This window comes from Chrysochloris asiatica, unplaced genomic scaffold (genome assembly GCF_000296735.1).
Source record: "Chrysochloris asiatica unplaced genomic scaffold, ChrAsi1.0 scaffold00007, whole genome shotgun sequence".
In the NCBI taxonomy this organism is placed as follows: Eukaryota; Metazoa; Chordata; class Mammalia; order Afrosoricida; family Chrysochloridae; genus Chrysochloris; species Chrysochloris asiatica.
Genome location: NW_006408525.1, coordinates 30,559,771 through 30,584,845, shown reverse-complemented (window position 1 = coordinate 30,584,845; position 25,075 = coordinate 30,559,771). Strand labels below are relative to the sequence as shown.

At 42.6% G+C, this 25,075-nt stretch overlaps 1 protein-coding gene across 3 annotated transcripts in view; it reads left to right on the top strand.

Moving 5' to 3' along the window:
- The first annotated feature begins 393 nt into the window (after positions 1 to 393).
- Positions 394 to 25,075, top strand: part of EFTUD2 (elongation factor Tu GTP binding domain containing 2) — a 38,268-nt gene continuing 13,586 nt past the window's right edge. The window contains exons 1-10 of one of the 3 annotated variants that reach the window (XM_006833514.1): positions 394 to 502; positions 9,341 to 9,506; positions 10,347 to 10,425; positions 11,810 to 11,885; positions 12,412 to 12,447; positions 13,195 to 13,230; positions 14,808 to 14,898; positions 16,081 to 16,163; positions 20,115 to 20,281; positions 21,991 to 22,115. In XM_006833514.1, the coding sequence (XP_006833577.1) occupies positions 398 to 502; positions 9,341 to 9,506; positions 10,347 to 10,425; positions 11,810 to 11,885; positions 12,412 to 12,447; positions 13,195 to 13,230; positions 14,808 to 14,898; positions 16,081 to 16,163; positions 20,115 to 20,281; positions 21,991 to 22,115 (964 nt within the window). In that variant the 5' untranslated portion in view covers positions 394 to 397. Of the gene's footprint in view, positions 503 to 9,340; positions 9,507 to 10,346; positions 10,426 to 11,809; positions 11,886 to 12,381; positions 12,448 to 13,194; positions 13,231 to 14,807; positions 14,899 to 16,080; positions 16,164 to 20,114; positions 20,282 to 21,990; positions 22,116 to 25,075 lie in introns of all 3 variants that reach the window. The other 2 variants (XM_006833513.1, XM_006833515.1) reach the window with 2 other exon arrangements.

Genomic DNA, 25,075 nt, shown 5'->3' with positions numbered 1-25,075 from the left:
ACTGGCAGTGGTCCAGATTTGGCATTGTGGGTCATAGTTCTCTGACTCTTGCACTAAAGTATTGGGGGTTATGGAGGCCTCCTTAGGACATTTAAGTAATTTAGGGAAAAGAATGTTATTTGTATTATTCTTAAAACTTGTTTTAAATTATTTTAAAATAAAAGTTTTCTTTAGCATTAAAAAAAGTGAGGGAAAGTATGTCAACACACAAGGATAAGTAAGCAATTAGTAGGGCAAGAAGGGAGAGAGTACAAGACTTTGAGGGGACAGTCAGTCAGTCGATGTAAATGGAAAGGTTTGTGAAGAAATATGGTCTGCCATAAAGGTAGGGTGTGTTGTGGAGCACCTTGATTACCTTGCTAGAATCTTAACTCTTCTTTTTTTGAATTTTAGCATCATGGATACTGACTTGTATGATGAGTTTGGGAATTATATTGGACCAGAACTTGATTCTGATGAAGATGATGATGAATTGGGCAGAGAAGCCAAAGATCTTGATGAGGTAACAAAAATATATTTTAAACTCTCTTTAAAAAATACAAAAAGGCAATAAAACAAGAAATCATCTGTGTTCCCACAATGCTCTATGTACATCTGTATATTGCCTTTTTTATAATAAGATTTACTAAGGTTTTATACTTCCCCTATGAAAGTTTAGCTACCGAGACTCCAAAAGGAAATAGACAGTAGTTTCATCATTGAGGTTGTCTTGTAATCTGAGCTCTGGTCCACCTGGGAGTTGCACTTCTTCCATGTGCCTGAATGGACACCCATGAATAATTCCAACATAGAACAACTAGTCAACTTTTCCAAGTGCAGCTGCACGGGGCACTCTCATGAGCTCAGGTTTAAAAGATGCATAAAAAGAATAGAACGTGAAGGCACATATCCAAGTCAGATAAAAAAAAATTCTTGTGACTCCTTATCAGGTGGGCTGTAGAGAATGAAGTCTAGAATGGTCTGAGGCTTACAAAAGACACCAAAGGTGGCTTTTATGTTTCAGCAATGGTTGAAACAAAATAAATAAGTAGATGGTCCCACTACTTAAACAATGAAAGTGATGTTAACAAGAGACAGCCGAAAAGCAGAACAAAAGTCTTGGTTGTCATCTGTCTTCTCCATAACGGAACATGTCCTCTTTTTGTTGCTACTGTTGTTACTTGTGTTGAATATATTTATATGTATAAATTCACTTTTTATTGTGATTTGGGTGAAGGTTTGCACAGCAGATCATCAGTTTACTTTCAACAGTTTGTACACATTTTGCTTCATCTAATTGATTACAGTCCTTTCAATGTAACATCACTAATTTAACTTCCTCCTCATGTTTCCTATTTCCGTTCCTCCTCCTTTCTGAACCCTTCCAAATTTTGTTCGTGAGTAAAAGCTGCCTTTTGATCTCCAATGGTAGGTTATTCTAAGGTGGTTCAAGCTCACCAGCTGCTCCTCAGAAACCCTCATACAGAGTCGCTGTGGGTTGGAACTGACTTGACAGCACTTAACAACAAGAAGTTTTTGTGTATCTTTGTCTCCTATATGCTTCTACACATTCATGGATATATTTGCAGCAAAAGTAAATACCCATGTACAAATATTCTCTGTCCGAAATTCTCTGTCAAAAAATCTTTATAGTTTTGTGGGTCTATTCCTATTCCTTCTCAAGGAACCCTGGTAGCTTATTTGTCTGGTAGTATAAAGTGGGTTATATGTTGGACTGCTGACTACAAGGTTAGCAGTTCAAATCCACCAGCTGCTCCCCAGGAAAAAGATGACACTTCCTGCTCCTGTAAAGACTTACATCCTCAAGAATGCTATACGTGGTCACTGTAGTTGGAACTGACTTGATGGTACGCATCAGCACAGCCGCAGCCGCCTACACCTCCTCTTCACCTGTTCAGTTGTGTGTTGTTTCCCCTTCATCCAAGTAACACGTGAATTTCGTCCCAAGTTTAAAACAATCTTTTCTGTCTTTAAATTTATTAGACTTCTTCATTTGAACGTTCTGTAACCACAATTCCTTCTTTTTACTTTTTCATTACAAATTTATAACTCTGGTTGCCTATTTTCAGTCGTGTGGGTTTGTTTTACTTTGGATCCATCTATATGTGATTTGACTTGTGGGTGGTGTTGTGTATGTTAACCTTAGGTTGTTGTCTAATGTGTTGTTGGTTTTCTGCCCAAAGTACTCTCTTAGTAGTTCATGTAAAGTTGGTCTGGAAATATCCTAATTTTGCCATTGTATATGATTCTTGATTGGCTTTTTAAAAAAAATTTTTTCCCCCTTAGTTTTTAACATGTCATGCCATTTCTTTCCTGTTTGTGGATGGTGGTGTTGTGTATGTTAACCTTAGGTAGTTGTCTACTGTTGGTTGGTTCTCTGTCAGGAGAGCTTCGTATTTCTTGTGAAGTTGTTCTGCTTTTTTTTTTAAATTCCTTTAATTTCTGTTTATCTAGAAGTGTCTTAATTTTGCCATTGTAGTTAAAGGAACACTTTTGCTGAGTAATTGGTTGGCAGTTGTTTTTTGTTGTTGTTGTTGTTGTTGTTTTGTTTCAAGTTTTTCCTGTGTGTTAGCCCATTTCTTATTTGCTTGGTTTCAGCTGGGAGATCAAAGCTTAGTCTTATTAGTTCTCCTTTTTAGGTAACTTAGTTTTTCCCCAGCTGCTCTCGGGATTCTTTCCTTGTCTTTGGTTTTGAAAAGTTTGATCATGATATGTGTTGGTAATTTTCTTTTGTAATCTATCCTATATGGTGCTTGTTCAACTTCCTGAGTGCAGCTTTATGTCTGTATTTTATTTTTTTTACAGTCAGCAAATTATATTTGTTTCATCTCAATGATTGCAATCCCCTTCCAGTAACAACAGTTATCCTACTTCCTCCCTTGCCTTCCCTTTTACATCTTATTTTTCACAAACGAACAAAGCAAAAATACACAATTTAAAACAAAAAATGTATAATCATTTAAATGTCCTCAGGGCATATTCTGCTAGCTGGGCTCTAGGCCTGCTGCTGCTCCATCTGTCTGTGCCATCACCTGTCAACGTCTCTGCTGTTGCCACTTTTTTAGGTAGGATCTCACACTCCATTCATGGTCTTCCTTCTTGCTGGTCCTGGAATCGTCTGTTCCTGAAATAAAAGGTTAACTACTCTCCCTTTTTCATTACACATTTTCTACAATTACAGTTGTGGCAATCACAGTTAATCTTGCAAAGAGTTACTCATAATTGAATCATAAAATCCTATCAGCATCATCCCCCATCCCCTTTCACCAGATCCATCTGGAGAAGAGGAAAACTACTCAGTGAAGACTCTACCTTATCCCCCTCATTCTGAAACTAAGGACACTCACACATAAGTCAGACATTTCATGCCTTTATAGCCCCCATTTTTGATAGCCAATGTCTAGATTGCCCATGTCTATATGGACTCCTAGTGCAGCGCTGCCTGTTAATGCACTAGACCGCAGAGTTGGTGGCTCAGGCTCACTAGTTGCTGCTTGGAAACCCTATACAGGGTCACTGTGAGTAGGAACTGACTCGATGACACTTAACAATAATCAACCCAGTGCAGTAAGGAGTTCCTTATGAAGAACTCCTGTTTTGAATGTATATCTTGTCAACTTTCATCATGTTAAGGAAGTTTTCCTCCAACAACTCTTTAGTGATTTTCTCTGTGCTTTCTTGGGTCTCTTCCTGCTTTAGAATTCTGATCACATGTAAGTTACTCCTCTTGATGGTATCCTATAATTCTTAGGTTTTCTTGGGATTTTTTTTCTTCTTCTTCCTGATTGTTTTCCAGCATATTAGTATGGAGTGATTTGTCTTCAAGGTCACTAATTTGGTTCAGTTCTAGTCGTTTGCCCTTTCAGTGCAGTAAGTATTTTGGAAGTCTCAGTATTAGTCTTCTGGATGTCTTTTTGCTGTATTTGTAAGGCTTCTACCTTTTCATTTATTCATTCACTTATTGTAGTGTTTCCCTTGATTTTGTGTGCAGTTTTATCTTACAGGTGGTTTCATCTCAGTGATTACAATCCCCTCAATGGTATATTGCTGGTCCCACTTACTTCCTGTTTCTTGTTTCCATTCCTCTTGTTTTCCAACCCTTATGGATTTTGTCCTTGGGTAAATGCTGCCCTTTTGATTTCAGTTGGTTGATTTTTTTATGGTGTGCATACCTCACTAGTGTTGTTGTTCCCCTATATCCTATCTGTTGCTTGACTAAAAATTGAGCCATGGAGGTGAGTTCTGTTCCAGATCTGAAGGCTGACCAAGGACCGTAGTCTCAGGTTCCACCAGTCACTACCTGACCGGTAAGCTTATGACCAGTAGAGTAATTAGAAGGAGGTAAATTTGAAGTCAGCTACAAAGGCTTAACTTGCTAGCTGAATTTTCCAGCAGGGAGGTAGGCTTCCTGTGAGTGAGGGCCATGTTATTGAAAGTATTCAATGGGGACAGGAGTGAAACCTAACTGCAAGAAGAATACATTCATTCTCTCAGGCACACACTGTGCTATGCATTAGGCATTATGGAATAAATATATAATAAAGGCAACCTTCCTGCCCTTAACCAACACCTAATGTGACACATGGTGGGTGCTCATTAAATATTTGTACTTTTGTTGTTGTTTGAGAATATACACAACAAAACACACACTGATTCAGTCATTTCTGCATGTACAGTTCAGTACATTGCTTACAGTCTTTGAGTTGTGCAACCATTCTCTCTTTTCTGAGTTGTTCCTTCCCTTATTTCACCTTTTCTCGTACTGTTGTCAGTTTGATCCCATATCGATAGATGTTTAAAGAAGACAGTACTCAAGGCAGACAGTCCTTGGTAGTTAGCTTAACTATTGTTTGGTTTTGAGAAGACTTCAAGGCCTAGTTTTGGTTTGAGGTTCAAAAATCATCTTATGACAGTAGTTTCAGGGGCTCATCCAGCCTGCATGGCTCCAGGAAGTCTGGAGTCTGAGAATTTGAAATTCTGCTCTGTGTTTCCCCCCATTTGATCAAGATTCTTCCAGAGATTCTTGGATTGAATGTGTTTAGTAATGGTAGCCAGGCACCATCTAGTTCTTCTGGTCTCATGACAAAGGAGGCAGGTGCTTGCTCATGGAAATAGTAATTAAAATATTCCGTTTCTTCCTCCTGTTCCTGACTTTTCCTTCTTCCTCTCTTGTTCTAGACAAATACAGATAATTGTTGTGCCTTGAATGGCTACTTGCAAGCACTTAAAATCCCAGCCACTGTGCAGTAAACTTAAGAGATAGAACAGAAGCACGAAACCTTTATTAGGAGGAACAGAGATCCAGGTGGTGAGAAGGTCAGGTAGATTACAGGATAAAATAGACTGTCTGAAATAGAGGGAAAAGTTAATGGAATGTAAGGTAACCACAATGGCAGGGTTGGGGTGGTGGGGGGTTAGGGAGAGGTGGAGGGAGGCAACAGTAGAGCACAGGTAAGGGCAGACACATCATAGTTCGGGTGTGGGGAGGGCAATACAAGAAGGGGGAGGAGGTGGAAGAACAAGGTAGATGGGGAACACTGAGACAGTTTTGCATGGGCTAAGTGGGACAGAGATAAATAGTGATGCATGCTCAACCTTAGAACAACAGGGCTCTGTGATACAGGGATCTAGGCATAGTTTGAAGAGGGAAAATAATACTAAGATGCTTGACTGTCTTATGAATATCAGTTTCTCTTGCCTATCGTAAATTAGACACTTGAGTGGGATAGAAAGGAATGTCGGGAAACATAATTACAGAAAACTTATAAGCCTGTCTTCAGCCTATAACTGATTGGAATACCTAAAAGGGGTTCTACAACTTGTCCAGTGAAATAGACTTCTTGCAGAGCCTTTGCAGAGCATAGGACCTTAGATGGAACCCTGAGTTCCATCCAGAACCTTCTGAGGTGGGACATCCCCACTAGAAAGCACAAGCAGACCAGCCTGGAACAGCTAGAGTGACAGAAGATACATCTTCAAAGATCAGCAAGAAAAACCAAACATAAAAATGTTAGTATGACTGGATACTATAAGACTAAGCAAGCTGTTCACTGGGAGGCCATCAAGGCAAGCAATCAAGTTCCTTCAGTACAAATTCCCCTCTAAGACTGAAACTCAGAGGGAACACATGAGTAGGCATGTAAGCTTGCTGACGACCACATTGGTCTACTGGTAAGTGGAAGAGGGGGAAAGGCAGCAATGAAGAAATGGGCTGAGTTTAACCACGGTCCATTGACTCCCATTGACCTGGAGATGAGAGAGAGAAGAGGAAGGGCTGGTTGGTCCAAAGTGTGGTGAGACCTGGGGACACCTGAGCCCATGGACAAGGACATAGCCACAGAGGACTAGAGCTTAGAGTGAAGCATCCAGCTGGTGATTAAGTGAGGGGAGATGCACAAGAACACCTAAACTTGGAGACAGTACCCATTTGACCTAGCCTCGATGGCTCGATAATTAGAGCTCCACTAGAGGAAGAGTTTTAACAAACAAACAATTTCTCATAAAGGAAACGAGGGTAAATTGCTACAATATGAAGAACCTGACCTATACTCATGGAAGTAGTAACTCTAAATACCACCAGAGAGGGAAGGAGTCTTCACATCAATATCAGTGCTATCCCCTCTGTACACAGGGTAGATAGGGACAGGCACCTTAGACATTGGCTCTCTAAAATGAGGGGGCGAAGTGACTGGCTTACAAGGTTACAAGTGGGAGCTTAGTTTAATAGTGTGTGGGGAAATAAAGAGTCCCCGATGAATAATTTTCATCTTGTCTAGATAGGTCTGGTTAACAGAGATGGGGGGGATAAGATTCTTAGGATTCCATAGTGAGTAATTATTATCATGACTAATTGTGACTGTCACAATTGTAAAGGTTGAAGTTTTGTAACAAAAACAGGGGAGTGGTTAATCTTACAGTCCAGAAACAAAGGACCCTAGGACCATAAGGGAGAAGAGCACAAGTGGAATGCAAGACCTTATGCAGAGAAGCAGCGACACCAGAGATGGAGGCAGAGATGGGGACATAGAGAGAGGGAGCAGCTGAGGACTCTAGATTCATGGGAAGAGAGGGACTAAGAGCTGGCAGCCAGGAGGCAGATGTGCAGAATGTGCCCTTTGGTGGTGTAAATTATTATATATACCTGAGTGTTTAAAAAAAAAAAAAAGAGCTAAAGTGAATAGAGAGAAATACTGTTAACTGATGGTACATGGAGGGAATTATAATCATTACAATGAAACAAGGTGTATGATTTGTTGAATGTATAACTGATGATCTGCCCTGTAAACTTTTACTCAATCCACAATAAAAACCTTAAATAAACAATAAATAAATAAACTTTATTAGGCCAGCTAACTGGAATATCCCATCACCATGACCCTAAATCTCTAAACCAAGGAGCCAAATCCCATAAGCATCCTCAGCAACTGCTCTTTCTCTTCTTTCCCCGTTGTTGTAGCTCTGTCTATCACAACTTGGGCCAATGCTCCTTTTTACATGCGTGCAGCTTACCGATACCAATTATACTAATCAGTTGTGCAACTGCAAAAACGGACCACAAACCCATTGCTCCCACAGCACTCCACTTGGTTGGGCTTGAGAATCCGCTGCAGTGGCCACCCAGAACTCAGACTCCATAGTCACAGTGTATTATGAGGTTTACAGGAAAGTTAACAGGTTACAGTGCAGGGGCACAAAGGCTCAGAGTGTATTTGTTCCATTCAGGACCACCTCTCCTCAGCTGTGCCCACCAGCAGGCCTCTCTCTGCTTAGCCAGTACTACAAGCTCTTTTAGGGTTGCTGATACCATAGGAACACCACTAAGCTCTTGCTCCATGGATTCCCTCTCCCCCCAAAAAAATTAAGTGTCCAGCAGCACCCTACTCTGAGCAAATTTCCTATCCAGAGTCACTCAGCTTTCCTTGGTCTGGGGCTGAGACGCCCACCACTCTGTCTGGTTTTGCTGCTGTGCTCTTCTACCACTCCAGTGCCCAAGTTTTCTTTCCTTGGGTTGAGGAGGTTCAACACACAGGGATCTCAGGGTCCAAACAACAAACTCCACTCTTCTTTGATGGTAGTGAGATTCCCACCCCCTCCTGCTTCTGAAATGACTCATTTTATATCCATGCTAGAGTTTCCGGTAACTATGAACTCTGTTAACATCCACAGCTGAATCATGCCATCCTCTCAGTATCTTCAAGGAGCTCTGGTAGCATAGTGGTTACGAGTCAGGCTGCTAACCTCAAGGTTAGCAGTTTTAAGCTACCAGCTGTTTGTGGAAGAAAGATGAGGCTTTCTGCTCCGTAAAGACTTACAGTTCTGCTATATACTATATATATTATATTGTAGTCTCTGTGAGTCAGAACCGACTCCACGGCACACCACCACCACCACCATCATTATCTTCTCCACCTTCTCTTACCTAGACCCAGTAGGAAAAGAGTCATTTAGTGGGCATTACAAAGACCAAAGCTAGAAGAGACCTTAAACAATTCACTACGCCTCAGCAACCCTACCTTTAATCAATGTGATTTTTTGCCACGTTTGTGAGTGAATGACTGACAGTTGGACCACACAACTCCAGAATGTGTTGTGGACTCTTACGTGCTACTTTGTGACTGCATAGATGCAGCATTTCTGCCAACCACTTGGTAATGCATGTCCAGGCCTTGAAAAGTAAGCATACTCTTTGGTCCAATAGTTTTGCTCCTGGGAATTTAACCTCAATCAAAAATTAGTGATGTTCACAGAAATTTGTGTATAAAGGTTTATTTCAATGATATTTTCAGTGTTAGAAACAACATCTCTGTTAGAAAATAGGTTAAATAAGTTAAGGTATGTGATAGAACACAGTTATCGAAAGTATAAGGTGTAAATACATGTATTGTTGATATTTTTTGTCTCGTCTCATTTCTAATTACCATGAATTAGAAAACAGCAGATTACAAAGCCTTCATGATGTTTTTAATTCTGTGAATCTAAGAGGAAATTTTAAAGGTAAGGGCTTGTTTCTAGTTCCTACCTGGTGTTTGTCCTTGGAAAAAATTATTTTTCCCTGAAAAGAGTGTGTTATGATGGTCCATTTGTTTTTCTGGATCTCAATCCCTTGTGACGTCTGGCGCTCATTTTAGAGGGGCGAAGTGGAAGCAGGCATGCCATCCAGAGCCCTGCCATGCCATCTTCTCTTCATGAGGGGTCCTACAGGAGTAGAGCCTGTCCTGCTGACTTGTTATCACGAAGCTCAAGCATGGGGAGCCAACGCTCTTACTCATGTACCCGCAGTTGGTAGTCATAGAGCAGGAAAGGTGTGTGCCTCTTACAGCCTCCTCCCTCTTGCTTTCAGATGGATGACGACGACGATGACGACGACATCGGCGATCATGATGATGACCACCCTGGGATGGAGGTGGTGCTGCACGAAGACAAGAAGTACTACCCCACAGCTGAGGAGGTGTATGGGCCCGAGGTGGAGACCATAGTCCAGGAGGAAGACACTCAGCCTCTCACAGGTGAGTCAGAAGGATGTGAGAAGTCAGCTTCACACTGGAAAAGGTCTTCATAGCCGTCAGCAGTCTAAAAGTTCAGTGAATGAGTTTGTCAGTTTTCTTTCCTCCCTTCAGAATTAGGATTCAGTTACACACTCTTAACAGTAAACTCTTAATTAAGTAGATAGGTTAAGTAGAGTTATTACTTTATCTAACATCGGTTAAAGGGCTTGAAGACCATTATTAAGTTTTCCTTGTGGTCAGATACCTTTTTCCACCCATTTAACTACAGTCCCCTTTAACCAAACCTAATAATGTTTATTTTTTACCTCTCAAATAATTTTCAGGAGCCTGGGTGGCACAAACAATTTGCAGTGAGCTGCTAATTTAAAGATTCGTGGTTCAGACCTACTCAGTGGCTCTATAGAAGAAAGCCCTGGAAAACAGCTTCTATAAAGATTTCAGCTGAGAAAACTTTTGAGCAGTTCTGCTATATAATATATGGGGTCCCCATGAGTCGGAGGCCAACTCAGTGGCGGCTAACAGCAGTAATTTTCCTTGATTTTCTGGAAAATAGTTGCATTTATAAATACAAGCTGAGATTTATGGGCCATAATTTGTATCCATTCTTTCTTACTTTCTTCCAGCCTCCCTCAAAATGAAGTCCAAACTCTTAACTCTACAGTTCAAGAGCCTTCACTGTTTCATGCCAGACAGCAGTCCCAGAACTTTCTCAGCATATGAGAATAAAATAAATTGATGTCATATATCATATATTCTGAAAGCTTAGTCTAGTGGAATAGGGCTCTGTACTTTTATGGTGTATGCCTACCTGCACATCAATCATTCTTTCTCGCCCCCTAGAACCCATTATTAAACCCGTGAAAACCAAGAAGTTCACACTGATGGAGCAGACATTACCTGTCACGGTGTATGAGATGGAGTAAGTGGTCCCTGCCGGAGAGCTCTGGGCTCATCTGGTTAGGGAGGGAGGGAGAAGATGGTATGTGGTTAAAGTAGCCAGTGGATTGCAAGACCAAAACTGTACATTTTGCCAAATTTTCCCTTTCGCTTATATGGCCCCTGGGATATTTAAGTGGAATCTTAATTTTTCTCTTAGCTCTCGTCCAGATATCAACTGTTTGTTTTTTTCTTTGAAACTATTAGCTTGGTGTTGGAAGCCAGCCTTTGAGACAAAAACTGGGCATTTTGTCTGTGTTATTTATTTTGACTCCAAGAAGGAGCCCTGGTGGTTTTGTGGTTAAGTGCTTGCTTAACTGCCTAACCAAAAGGTCAATAGTTTGTTCCCACCAGCTGTTCCATGGGAGAAGGATATGGCCGTAAAGATTATAGCCTTGGAAACCCTCCAGGGGCGAGTGTATTCTATCCCGTAGGATCCAACTCAACTTGATGAGTCAGAATCAGCTCTATGGCAGTGAGTTTTGAAGACTGCTAAATATTCTTGAAACATAGCAGCTCTTTATGTGGAAAAGGGAGGGCACCAGCAGATAGATACAGAAATATGTACACTTTTCCTACGGCAAACAGTTTTTATATAAGCATTTTCATGCCTAGAATGTGCTTGTAAGGTTAAGGTCCCCATCTACGAAAGTGCTTATGACTTGTCAGGTTATGAAATGGTTTTATTTTGAAAACTTGTTGACATTGTATATATCCAAGAACTAGAACCCCTCTAAAATGGCCCACTCACCTGTCATTATGCAGATATTTTTATAAAGCAACTTTTCAGTTGACTTCAGAGCTTGCTTCTTATTCCTTCATAATCTCAGTGGTGGTTTTTAAATCTCCAACCTTTGAGAGCGGACTTCAGAGCCAAAGTCATCTGACGGATACCTGGCAGAATCAGTGTGGGTGATAAGCAAAGAAGGTGCTACTGGTCCTGTGGGTTCAACATCACTGATGAGATTAGGCTTCTTAACTGCCGCTGACAGCAGTTTCTATAGAGAACTCCCCCCGACCCCCCAAAAAGAACTTTAGCCCCTTGGCGTCAGTGAAATCAATGTGGGAGTTCTTACCTGAAGGAGCTAGTGCTGAAATTTGGTTTTTAGTTTTGGCTTTTTTTTTCTCCTTGCTTTCTTTTTAATGTCATCATTTTATTGTCAGAGTCCCCATGACATTTCATTCATGGTTTGCTCCAGATCCTGACCCAGGGCTATGTAGAGTGGGAAATTCAAATTGGCCTCTGAGCAGTCATCTGACAGTTATTTAGTACTGGCTAAAATCCATAAAACACCTTTAGACAATTTTAACCGCTTCTCATTGGGAAACTTGCCCCAAGTCTTTCCTCTTTTCCTTTCTCCTTTCAGTTTCCTCGCAGATCTGATGGACAACTCGGAGCTCATCAGAAATGTGACCCTTTGTGGCCATCTCCACCATGGCAAGGTGAGACACTTTGGGCTACTGAAAACAGGATTTCTCTTTGTTTCTGCTCAGTTTTCATCCCTCAGCATCACAGAGGATGTGGTTTGAGGTCATAGGTCATACAGTTGGGCCTCCTGACCCTAGAGCTCCCTGGCTGCTGTGAGGAGCAACTCAAACAGTACGATTCCAGCTTCTCCTGAGCAGCACACGGGGGCCCATTCCTCAGCCAATTGCATACCTCAGCCATGTGTCTACATGTGGACAGAAAAGAGGAAATTGAGCCTCACTTTGATTTTTATAAGTTTTTATTTCCTGGGGGATGTCTGTTCAAAAAAGATTGCATCTTTCATTTGAAAGTAATCCTGTGGCTTCAGTGTTAATCCTTTGCCATTTTATAGTCCTCCTTGCTCTTCTCTTCTCCTTATTCCTGTATTGTATGGGAGTATTAGGAGCTAGAGGAAGTGCACAGTGGATTTGCCTTTGTTCTTGGCAGGTCTTAACCTTCTCTCTCTTTCAGACATGTTTTGTAGATTGTTTAATAGAACAGACTCACCCAGAAATCAGAAAGCGCTATGACCAAGATGTAAGTAGAACTGCTGTTGCAGGTTTAAGCTAAACCATTTGAAGTGTGCAGGGGTGTCTCTCTCCTTCCCCTCCCCCTTTCTGTATAAATAATGACTCCCACAAAGTGTGGCTATATAATTTCTATTAATAGCCCTTAAAAAAATAACTACAACTTTCCTCAGGAGCAGAGTAAATACTAACTTACAGTATTTTTGGATGATCTGCTCTGCTCTTGGGATATCTCCTCTGTTCTGATATATCCTGACTTTTATGATCTAGTCTCTCCTCTTGTAGTATTAATAACTGGCTCTGTGAATATGATACAATCAGACCTTGCTGTTTTCATGATAGATGTAAATGCTCTGAATGAGGCCAAGTGTGCTGTGAGTCTCAGTGCAATAAAAACTCAGTCTCTGCCAGATTGTTTTGACATGAGGGGCTCTAGGAAGACGGGTCTTGTGTCTCCGTTCCCACTGTAAGCACTCTGCATTTGATCTAATTTCACCCTTCAGAGGTACTGAGTCTTTAGTGACCACCCCTACCTGCTCCCATGCCCCCATCAAGCACACACATCGAAGAGCAATTTCCAGCTGAGAGGGCACAGGTCTCCTTGTCTGAAATTGCTGTGGGGGCAACCTGCCATCCTTGGTCTGTTCTCCTCCTAAGGCGAAACATGGAGTTGGGAGGTGGTGAGGAACAATGATGGATGGTTTATAGGTGGGAGAAGACTTGGGATTCAGGGGTAACAGCAGTTCATTTTTTTCAGCTGTGCTACACTGACATCCTCTTCACTGAACAAGAGGTAAGTGTGTCTTGGGAAATCAGACTGTTGCGCATACCAGACCCTACCGGATCCAGTAGCTTTATAGGGAATGGAGGGAGCCTTTATGAGAGAGCGTTTGTCTGTACCAACCTCCCTCCCTCCCACCTGTACCTGTACCTTCTATCATCCCTGTTTTTCCCAGTCACCTCTGAACTATTTCTTGCAAAGAGCTGTGTAGGTAAGCATTGGGTTGTTGATAAGTGCTGTCAAGTTGGTTCTGACTTACAGCAACCCACTAGAATGTGTCCAGGGAGCAGCTGGAGGGATTGCACCACCAGCCTTGTGGTTAGCAGTCCAGTGCTCATCCTACAGTGCTCCACCACCACCACCAGGAGTCCCAGGATTTAATTTGCCTGAATGATGCAAATAAGGAACCCTGGTGGCATAGTGGGTTTTGTCTTGGGCTGCTAACTACAAGGTCAGCAGTTTGAGTCCATGAGCCACTCCACGTAAGAAAGATAAGGCTTTCTGCTCCTGTAAAAAGACTTACAGCCTCAGAAACCCAGGGTCACTGTGAGCCAGATCCAGTGTGATGGAACACAATAACAAAAACAACAACAGTGGTGCAAATACTAAGCAGAGATAGCTACAGTTACACTGCAAGTTACACAGAAGAAGCTCAGCGTGGTTTGAAAATGGCATCATCCTAAAAAGAACAGAAGCTGGCTCCTTGCACGTGCCGACCTCTTTCTTCGAGGAGCTTCTCTTGGAGAAGGTCATTGTGTCGGGGTGCATCTCTTGCTTTATGAAGCAGTGAGTATGTCTCGGCCTGCCCCATCTGTCTGGCTCTTTATCCTTGTCTCTGGCCCCTTTTCTTTATCCTGCTCTCTTTTTCTGTCGCTTTTTCTAAGAGACCACAGGAAAAGCCCCAGTACATAAATAGGCTAGCATAAAAGAGCTTTAAACAGTGCTGGCATGTGATACACCATCAAAAAATTTTTCTTGTGAGGGGGCTGTAACAAATGATTTTCTCACAGGTTAGAAGTCTGAATTCAGGGGGCTGGCTGTAGGGGGGAAGACTTTCTCTGTGGGCTCTTCATAGCTTCTATTCCACGGTTCCTGGGTGACCTTCATGTGTATTTGACTTGATTTTTTTAAATGCATTCTACTTTAGCTTTTGTAATGAGAATGCTATAATATTTATATTAAAAGAAAACAAAAATGGTCCAGATTGTTTCTCTTTACTTGTGTGAGGCATAATCTGTGTTTTGGGTTCCAGTGTTGGAGTGACTCAGTTGGAAGATAAAATTCCAGAACTCGAGATTCGGTTCCTTTGATACGACTTTGCTAGTTTGCAGTTTGTGGGGGGTGGAGGGTGCATTTTTCTTCACTTTTTTTTTTTTTGCATTTGAACCAAACTCAGAACAACACCCAAATAGCTGTTTAATGCCAAGGCGTTTTGTTTTCTAATTCATGCTGGGTAGAGGCCTAGGTAAAGATCACACCTGCTACAGGCAGAGACTTCAGTGTCATTTCCCATCAGCTGGCAAGCACCAAGAGCAGAACGAACCCTTTTTCATTGGAGAAGTCTTGACCACTCCGTTTATCACTTTCAGAGAGGTGTTGGCATCAAAAGCACTCCTGTGACGGTGGTCCTGCCAGACACCAAAGGAAAATCCTATCTCTTCAATATCATGGACACCCCAGGTAGGGCTTTCCTTGCCCTTTTGGGGTCAGTACTTGGTTCTGTGTGCCCACTTCCCAGAGCAGAACAGCATGGCAGCACACCTTTGTGCATTCTTTTCACCTGGGTTTAACGAATTTTCATGTTTACTTGTCCCCTTTGTGTCTGACGATTATCAAGCACCAGACATTCAGTTCTTTGTCAGCACTACTCTTCTGAATATTTAATACACCACAGAGAATTTTCTTCATGAATTAATTCCAGTATGGGTCAGGCTCCACACGAGACGCTGGGGGAAACAAAGGTGATTCAACATGGGTCCTGGTCTCAGGGACTCTCAAGTCTTTTGAAGGGGACCATGAAGAGCCACAGCCACCACCACCTGGTGAGCACACAGTTTGCTGTGGAAGCAGCCCGTCTCACCCCATGCCTGTGAAGACCAACTTACATGGGTTATGTCATTATAATGGAATTACGGAATTGTGTCATCAAAGCAGATGGAGTGGTAGAAGGAGGGAAGGCCATTTCCCAAAGAGAGTCAAGGATGACGTTGTGGGAGTTAATGTCATTTGAGTTAGGTCTTAAAATATGAGTAATGTGTGTTTTTAAAGGCCCTTTGGATGGAGGAAACAACCCATTCATTCATTCACTGACTCATTCATTCATTCATTTCTCCACCAAACATCTGCTAGGCAATAATAATGTGACACGTATTGGGAAAAGACCAACTTGGCAGAGTTTTAAACAGGAAAATTTCTGCCTTCACTGCACTATTACATATGTGCCCACTGTCCTCTTACATGTCAGCCTTGCCTCCCATCTCAGCCGACCCACAGCAGCATCTTACCAGGAGTAGAACACTGGCCGCTAGTCCTTCCATTGCCCATTCTCCTATCTCTACAACTGCAATATGTCCTGCAGATCTCTGCCTACTGCTTAAGATGGTGTGAGAGTGAGCGTGAATATACCAGTCTAGGTAAAACTCTTTCCTTGTGTTACATGAGGACCACCTGCTTTAAGTTTAATCCAAAGAAGCAGTGTGAGTGATGCAGTTTTATACATTGCAGGAACTGTAGGAGGTGGGGCTGGGAACACTTAGGGGTCCACAAACTGAACTGTCTCCCTTCAATCACCCTACAAGCTAATTAACGCCTCATCCCGCTTCCCTACAAGTGGTAGCGACTTACTTGGTATTTGCCTTTCAGGACACGTCAATTTTTCTGATGAGGTCACAGCTGGTTTGCGCATCTCGGATGGAGTGGTCCTATTTATCGATGCTGCCGAGGGGGTGAGTCAGACTGGTCTCTCAGAACCACCTCTCCTGGTCTTGGTCCTCCCCCCCCCCATGATTCATAGGGTTCTGAGGGAGCTGGGAGCCTGAGAACAGGCAAGCTGGGATTGATTAAAGGTCAGATTCTCTCTAAAAATTAGGGCAGGTAATGAAATTCAACATTCATTCTCAATATAGGCCACCTCACTCCCTGTCCAGAGAAATGCAAAATGTTAGGACCCACTGTCATTCATGTAACACAAAGATAACAAAGTTAAATCAGTCTGGCCAACTGATTGGAAGAGATCGTATTTGTGCCCATTACAAAGAGAGGTGACCCAACAGAATGCGGAAGTCATCGGACAATCTCTTTGGTATCCCATGCGAGTAAAGTTTCAGTAAAGGTAATACAGAAACTGGTACAAGCATACACTGACAGAGAACTTCCAGAAGTTCAAGCCAGATTCAGAAGAGGCCGTGGAACGAGGGATGTCGTTGTTGATGTCCGATGGATCTTGGCTGAAAGCAGAAAATATTAGAAAGATGTTTACCTGTGCTTCATTGGTTACGCAGAGGCTTTCGATGGTGTGGATCATGACAGGTTATGGACAAGATTGCGAAGTATGAGTATTCCGGAACACTTTAATTGTGTTCGTGAGGAATCTGTACCTGGACCAAGAGGCAGCTGTTCAAACAGAACATGGGAACACTGAATGGTTTAAAATTAAGGAAGGTGTGCGGCAAGGTTGTATTCTTTCACCAAACTTATTCAACCTGTCTGCTGAGCAAATCATCTGAGAAGCTGGGTTCTATGAAGAAAAACGTGGCATCAGGATTGGAGGAAGACTCATTAACAACCTGCAATTTGTAGATGATACCACCTTGCTTGCTGAAAGAAGAAGACTTAAAACATTTACTGATGGAGATCAAAGAGCACAGCCTTCAGTATGAATTACATCTCAATGTAAAGAAAACAAAAATCCTCACCACTGGACCAATAAACAATATTCTTATCAACGGAGAAACGATTGAAGTTGTCAAGAGCTTCATTCTTCTTGGATCAACTATCAACACTCATGGAAGCAGCAGTCAGGAAATCAAACAACTTAGTGCATTAGGCAAATCTGCTGCACAAGACCTTTTTAAAGTGTTGAAGAGCAAAGGTGTCAGCTTGAGGACTAACATGCGCTTGACCCAAGCCATGGTATTTTCAGTAACCTCATATGCATGCGAAAGCTGGACAGTGAATAAGAAAGACCGGAGAAGAATTGATGCTTTTGAGTTACGGTGTTGGAAGAGAATATTGAAAGTGCCATGGGCTGCCAAAAGAACCAACAGATTGTGCAACCAGACTGCTCCTTGAAGGCCAGGAAGGCCAAACTTCATCTCTCGTACTTTGGACATATTGTCAGGAGGGACCAGTCGCTGGAGAAGGATATCATGTTTGGTAAGGTGGAGGGTCAGAGAAAAAGAGGAAGACCCCCAACGCGGTGGATTGGCCAAGTGGCAGCATCGATGTACTCAAGCCATGGCAACAGTAGTGAGGTTGGCCCAGGACCGGGCAGTGTTTCATTCTGCTGTGCATAGGGGTGCTATGAGTTGGTACTGACTCGATGGCACCTAACAACAAAGGAGAATATATTCATAGAAGTTGGTTTAGTGATACGAGACGTTGTTTGTTGTTACGTGCCATCTAATCAGGTTCTGACCCATAGTGATCCTGTATAGAGTTTCCAAGGAGCAGCTGGTGAACTTGAACTACAGGCCTCCCACTTCAAAGTAGACTTTGCAGCCCAGCACTTTAACCAACAGCCCCACACCTAAGAGACATTGTTGTTGTTGTTGTTGTTAAGTGCCATCGAGTCGGCTCCGACCCATAGCGACCCAGTAAGGGTTTCCGAGGGTGTAAATCTTTACGGGAGTAGAAAGCCTCATCTTTCTCCCGCGGAGCGGCTGGTAGTTTCGAACCGCTGACCTTAAGGTTCGCAGCCCGATTCGTAACCACTACGCTACCAGAGCTCCTTTGGAGGCCCAATATTCTACATTAAAAGCTTGGCCCCTTGATTAATGAGCTTCACTCATGCTGTCATTAGTGAGATAGCCACCAGAGGGAGCCAGAGTTGCCTTTAAATAAAAGACTTATTTTTTGGAATCATTTCAATTGAAATGAAAATTTTTTATGAATTAAAATTCATAAATTAAAAAGTTACTGAATTAATTTTGCTTTCAATTTTTTCTTGATAAATGTGTGCTTTGTATGTGTGTGCGTGCATGTGTATTTTATCCTCTGAACCAGTCGGAAGTGAAATATTTTAGAATGTATAGTATTTCTTTAGACCAAGGACATTCACTTACATAACTATAGTTAAAACAAAACCAAACCCACTGCAGTAAAATTGAATCTCACTCATAGTGACCTGATACGACTGAGTAGAACTACCCCATAGGGTTTCCAACACTAAAATCTTTATAGAAGTAGATTACTACCTCTTTCTCCCATAGAGTAGATGGTGGGTTTGAACTTGCAACCTGTTGGTTAGTAGTTGAGTACTTTAATCAATCATTAACCATCAGGGTCCCTCATAATCAAAATCAGTGAATTTGACATTGCTGCAGTACTATTGTACAGATCTTCCTGTGCTAATTGTCTTATTAATGCCTTTTATCACGTTTCTCCCCTGATCTATTGGATTAGATCCAGGATGATAACACTTCATTTTCATGTTTCCTTTAATTGGAATGATTCTTCAGTCTCTCTTGATTGTTTGTTTTCTGACATTGACATTTTTGAAAAGTACAGGTCATTTATTTTATAGAACATCTCTTGATTTGGGAAGTCTGGGTATGGTGTGGCTTAAGCACTGAATTGCTAATTGCAAGGTCAGCAGTTCAGACCCACCAGCTGCCCCTCAGAAACCCTACATAGGGTTGTTGTGAGTTGGAACCAATTTGACAACACTTAACAACTACATAAGTCATCTGTGTTTATTAGTACACAGCAACAGAAGATACATGGTGTCACCTCCCCATTGTTGATGATGTAAATGTTGATCACTTGGTTAAGGTGTCCCTGTCAGGTTTCCCCAGTGTAAAGTTACTATTTTCCCCTTTGAAACTAATTAGTAAGTAGCAGGGTGGTGTTTCAAGTCCGTGTGTGCACTGTATTCCTTATCAAACTTCATCCACTAGTTTTAGCGTCCACTGATCATTCTTGGCCATTTTGATAAATAGTTGCAAAATGGTGATTTTTAATTGTTATTATCCCTTTTGTGTTCATTATTTGGAAGTTTCTTATCATTCCCTTCCCTGTTTGCTTATTTACTCTCTACCAGCAGGAACTCATGGGTTCTGGTTTAGTTTGGTGGGTTAGATCTCCTGAGCTACTCATTTATGATGATGCTCTAACTCTACATTTGGCTGGTGAGAGATCCTTCAGGGTGGCTCTTTTCGTCTTTGGACATGTTTCTGTTTTAGACTTGTACTTTCCTGCCATTGTCCTGGAATGAGGCATTTCTCCAAAGACCTCTCTAGTTCTTTTAGTGGGGACTGGTATTTAGAAACAAAGATCTGTATGTGTTTCTTGCTGTTGGGGTACGTTGCTTCTAGGCCCTTTCACTGAACAGAGCTAGATAATACCTGTATCTGTTGTACACATACATATAATTTATCATTTCTTTATCCTGACACCCTCAATTCCATTTCAGCGCCATAGGCTCTTTCAAATCTGCCTTTTTTCCTTCTCCTGCATTGAGGAACATGTATGCCGACATCATCACTGTATTTATTCATTTCTCAATCCTACAAGGTGCTCTCTTAAAGTTCCTTTGGGAAGGTGCTCTCTACTTCCAACCCAGCAATCTATATTCCCAAGTCCTCTAACCCTCACATGCCCCATATTTTGAAACAGTGTATTCTTTGGTTCTGCCCTCTCTGCACTTATCACCACCTCCTGAGCTTTGTGTTTCTCAGGTGATGCTGAACACCGAGCGGCTGATCAAGCACGCTGTGCAGGAGAGACTGGCAGTCACTGTTTGCATCAACAAGATTGACCGGCTCATCCTGGAGCTCAAGCTGCCTCCCACCGATGCTTATTACAAGCTGCGCCACATTGTGGACGAGGTCAATGGATTAATAAGGTATGGGACCCCTTGGAGTGGGCTTCCTCTCCTTGGGGACTCTTGGTTTTTACAAGTCTTCACCCTAAACACCTCTGAGGGTGACTGCTCTCTTGGCATGTGTTGATGACTTGTCAGGCACTGCTATAACAGCACTTGCCGGCCTCTGCTGGGGTTGCGTTCACAGCCAAGCCGCCTGTGCTCTGAGCCTGACGTACTCACTTCACAGAGAGCCCCACTTCCCCGCATGGCCGTACTCACTACCATGGGCTCTAGAGGCACCTCCACCACATAGCAACCATGGAAAGATGAGGAAATGACTTAAGCTTCTAAAATCTCCATTTCCCTGTTTGTAAATGGGGGTATTTTTGCCTGATGGGATGTTTTTAGAAATTAGATATTTAGTATAGCACATTTAGCACACTGTAACTGATAGGTGAATAATGTTAGCAGCTCTTACTGTTAGCACAGATCTGTTGCTGCGGTTAGACCTGCTTTTCAGTAAGATGGAGCCTCACATTATTAGTGTGAACCTTCAAAAACAGTAATAAGGGTAACTTCAAAGAATAGGTTGCATATGTCTTACCAGCAGTCTTAGTCTGCAGGCTGAGGAATGTACCGGATGGCTTGTTGAGGGCCTCTCATAGACCTGGGAGAAGATTGTCCTCCTTGGTTGAGGAATGGAGACAGTACCTATTTGGCCAGAAGATATATGTACCTACAGGAGCCTCCTTGAAGTTTTGAGCACTAATTCTCCACAGAGAAATCTCTCCCCATCTCTAATAGAACTGAGGATGCCTAGAGTCCAGCATAAATAACATCAAGAGTCTAAACAATGAAATGATTCATTGTTATTAAAGTTAGTGGATAGGATGGGGCTAAATCCTGGTCTGCCAAACTAGGAAGTAGCAACATAGACCTATCATTACCTGTAGCTCTTAAAGCATGTTTACGAGTCGAAAGCAGTTGCTTCTAAGGAGTATAATTTGGAGGCGGGCTGCCAGACCTGGCGTTCCGCTTCCATAATGATTACAACTCTGTCACTTGAGTGTCACGTGAGGTACGTAGAAAATTGACAATGGCACCTAACAACAAAAACTTTCATTTTGAAACTAGATTCCTTAACATGATATGCCAATAACACTAGGGTTATGGATTTGATCCTTGTGTATGACAAACGTTGGTTTTCTTATAAATGCTACTGGACTTGGAGTACTTAGAGCTTCCTTATGGCTTTGAGGACTCAAAGGTTTAACACAAATTTGTAAAGCAAAGCCATAATAGTGTAGAGGCGACTAAGGGGCAAAGTTGCTTTTCTTTTTTCTCTTTTTCCCTTTAAACTGGTGTTTATTGTGCCTGTTGGTATTTATGAAATCAAGAATTCTCAAAAATGTACTTGTATCACATCACATTAGATCCATTTCCTGTGTTCCAAGGTCCCTGTCTCTGTCCTCTCAAGTCTCCACTGATCTGTTGGTATGGTTAACTTCTCCCAAGATCACACAGAATGTTCCCAGCGCTGGGCAGATCAGCTTATTTCTGGGAGTTAGGGGGACAGCTCCATCGTGTTCCTCTCCTTGGCCAATAGGTTGACAAAGCAGAACCATTACGTAAGCTCTGCTGGTGAGGATTGGCTGGGCTGCGTATCGGGCCCCTGCCCCTTACTTTTGGCTGTGTGCCAGTGTGGCTGCACAGCCAGGCCCTGGACTCACACCGGCCTCTTGTTGCAGCATGTATTCCACTGATGAGAACCTGATCTTGTCTCCACTCCTGGGCAATGTCTGCTTCTCCAGCTCCCAGTACAGCATCTGCTTCACGCTGGGCTCCTTTGCCAAGATCTACGCTGACACCTTTGGTAAGTTCTACCTGGCAGCCTGTCTCACCAACTTCCCTGAAGCCATGTGTGTGTTTCCTGCAGAATGGTACAGAAGTTGGCTTTGTGCCAGAGCCCCTGTTTAGGGGAGCACTTACCAACTGTTATGCCACATTTGGGGTTCTTTTTGATCTCTAGGCCCTTTCTTTTGCCTAATTGGTTTCTAAGCAATAGAAAAATAGAAATGACTAGGAACATATGGGAAGAAAGTGAGCTGGTTCTGGGAATTAAAATCTCTTTAACACATTTGTAAAATAGAAATCATCCATGCCCACAAAACATCTTCAGACCCTTTTTTTCAAAGATGGACTCTTAAGGATTCTAGCTGCTTTCCAACCAGATTTAGGCACACAGTGCAAGCTCACCAGCCACTCCTCAGAAACCCTATACAGGGTCACTATGAGTCAGAACCAACTCGCCAGCACTTAACAATAGGAGAAAGACCGGGCGAGCTGTTTCCTTACATATTACGTCCTAGAAAACCTTATTGAGCAGTTCTACTCTGTCACGTGGAGTTACTATGAGTCAAAAATCAACTTCCTAACATCAGTAATAAATTTTGTAGGTATACATGAGAACACATAGTGGGTTTGCAGTACGAGCTTCCTTGGGCCCGTAAACTCACATATATGATGAGCCTCTTCGGGCCCATCTGGCCCAATGGTTTTATGGGTTCCTGGAGCCTCAGGGACCAGCTTCCCAAGTCAAGAAAATCCCGGGACTCTCCATCTCTGAGCCTTCCCAATTACCTCAAGTTCCCTCAGGCACCATGCAACTGCTGGGGACGGTGCTTCCTGGCGGGAGAGACATTCTTTTCCAGTCTTCCAGAGAGGAGGTAGGCCCTGTGAGAGGCTCTCAGCCAACAGAGTGGAGTGCCGCTGTTCTTCGTCTCGCCTGTCAGTTAGCCGGCCTCCCTCTCAGTATGCATTGGCTTGCTCTTGTGAAAACATGGGTGACAAGAGCTTTTGTCCTTTAGTATTTCATGTGTCCATGAAATACCTGCTCTTTGTAGAAATGTGGAAAGCGCTGTAAAATTAGACAAGAAAGCAAATTCCATCCATAATGTCATTACCAAACCATTATTAGCATTTTGTTATGGTTCGCTTTATCTCCTTTTATTGTTTTACAATAATGAGATATATACATATATAATTTTATCTTGTCTTTCATTCCTTGTTGAACCATAAAAATTTGCCTATTTTATTAAAAATATAAAAACCGTTTTATATAACTGCTATTGTTCCATTGTACCTATGAGCTATGACTTAGCTATTTGTCATTTTATGTTTACTTTGGTTGTTTACAGAGGGCTCTTTAAGAGAAAAAAAAGCATTCATCTATATGTATTTTGAGTGTCGCTTGTTTCAGTCTGTCAGGAAAATTTTTTTTTGTAATTATAAGGTAGAAATTATTCCGATTCTAATTGAAAATCACCCTGAGCCTCAGGAGAGATTCTTACTCATCCTTGAGCCACTGTAGTTTATGGAGCAACCCAGCTTTGGGCTCCTGTACCACTGCCTTGAGAAACCCGGTACTGACTTCTAGAAAGTCAGCACTGGAGGGCTTATCAGATGAGCCTTTCCCCTGCATTTACATATGGGGAGCCTGAGCATGAGGCCACAGAACTAACTGTGATAGAGTTGGAATTTGAATCTTCTTTGGTGCTCTTTCTAGTACACTGCCCAAATTGAGTGCCATGCCCTCTTCGTAGGCATTCCAGACATGATGACTGATCTCTGACTTCTAGGAACTTCATCCACTGGTACACAGAATCCCACACACGGGCTGAGCAACAGCCAAGTAGCTGCTGTAGGCAGGCGGAGCTGCAGAACTGGAGTAGGACGTCGGCCCAGATGGCTAGGGAGTTGGCAGAGAAGAGAATAGGGAGCCAGGCATTCCAGACTCCCAAGGTTGAGAGAGGAGGCAGCTGGTGTTGGCCATGCTTGTTCAGGTCACAGTGGACTGCTTTCACCAAGGAGAAAAGTTCAAGTAAAGATGTTCACAGGATGGGTTGGGGTCATGTTGAAGAGGGTTTGGAATGCCAGTTTAAGGAATTTAGATTTTATACTACAGGCAGATTGTTGTTGTTGTTAAGTGCCATGAACTCTGTTCCAACTCCTAATGACCTTGTGTAGGGTTTCTGAGGAGCAGCTGGTTTGAACCCCTGACCTTTTGGTTAGCAGTCCAGTGTTTATTCTATAGTGCCACACCAGATAGGAACCATGAGATCAGGGTGGGGTGCTGCAGGCAAAGCTGCATGAAAGAGACCAGAGGAAGGGTAGTACAGGAAGAGACATCTGTTTAGACGTTTTTGTTGATACTGAGCTGCAAGATTGGGAGTGCAGCATTACTGTTGTCTGTGCCACCAAAAAGGAGGAGGAGGTACGTTTGAGAGCTGTTCACTCGTTCTTTCTGTAAGCACTTAGGACCCTCTCAGGTGGTAAGCATAGGTCTTGCTCTCCAGAAACTCATACAATGGTTCTAATACAGCAGTGTGATAAGCGTTAGTCATGTGGTTGTTGGTAAGTTCTGTTAAGTCGGCTCAGACTCTTAGTGACCCTGTGTAGGGTTTCCGAGAGATGGCTGCTGGGTTTGAACCACCAACCTTGCAGTCAGCAGTCCAGTGCTTATCCTACAGTGCTGCATTGTGTTGTTGTTGTTCTTAGGTGCTATCAAGTTGGTTCTGACTCAGCGACCCTTTGTAGAGTTTCGAGGAGCAGCTGATGGGTTTGAACTGCCGACCTTGTGGTTTGCAGTCCACTCATAACCCTATAACACCACACCAGAGCTGCTGTTGGTGTTAAGTGCCATCAGTCAGTTCCAACTCATTGAGAGACCCTGTTAGGGTTTCCAAGGAATGGCTGGTGAGTTTGAACCACCAACCTTGTGGTCTAGTGCCTTATCCCACAGCACCACAGTACTGTTGTTGTTGTTGTTGTTGT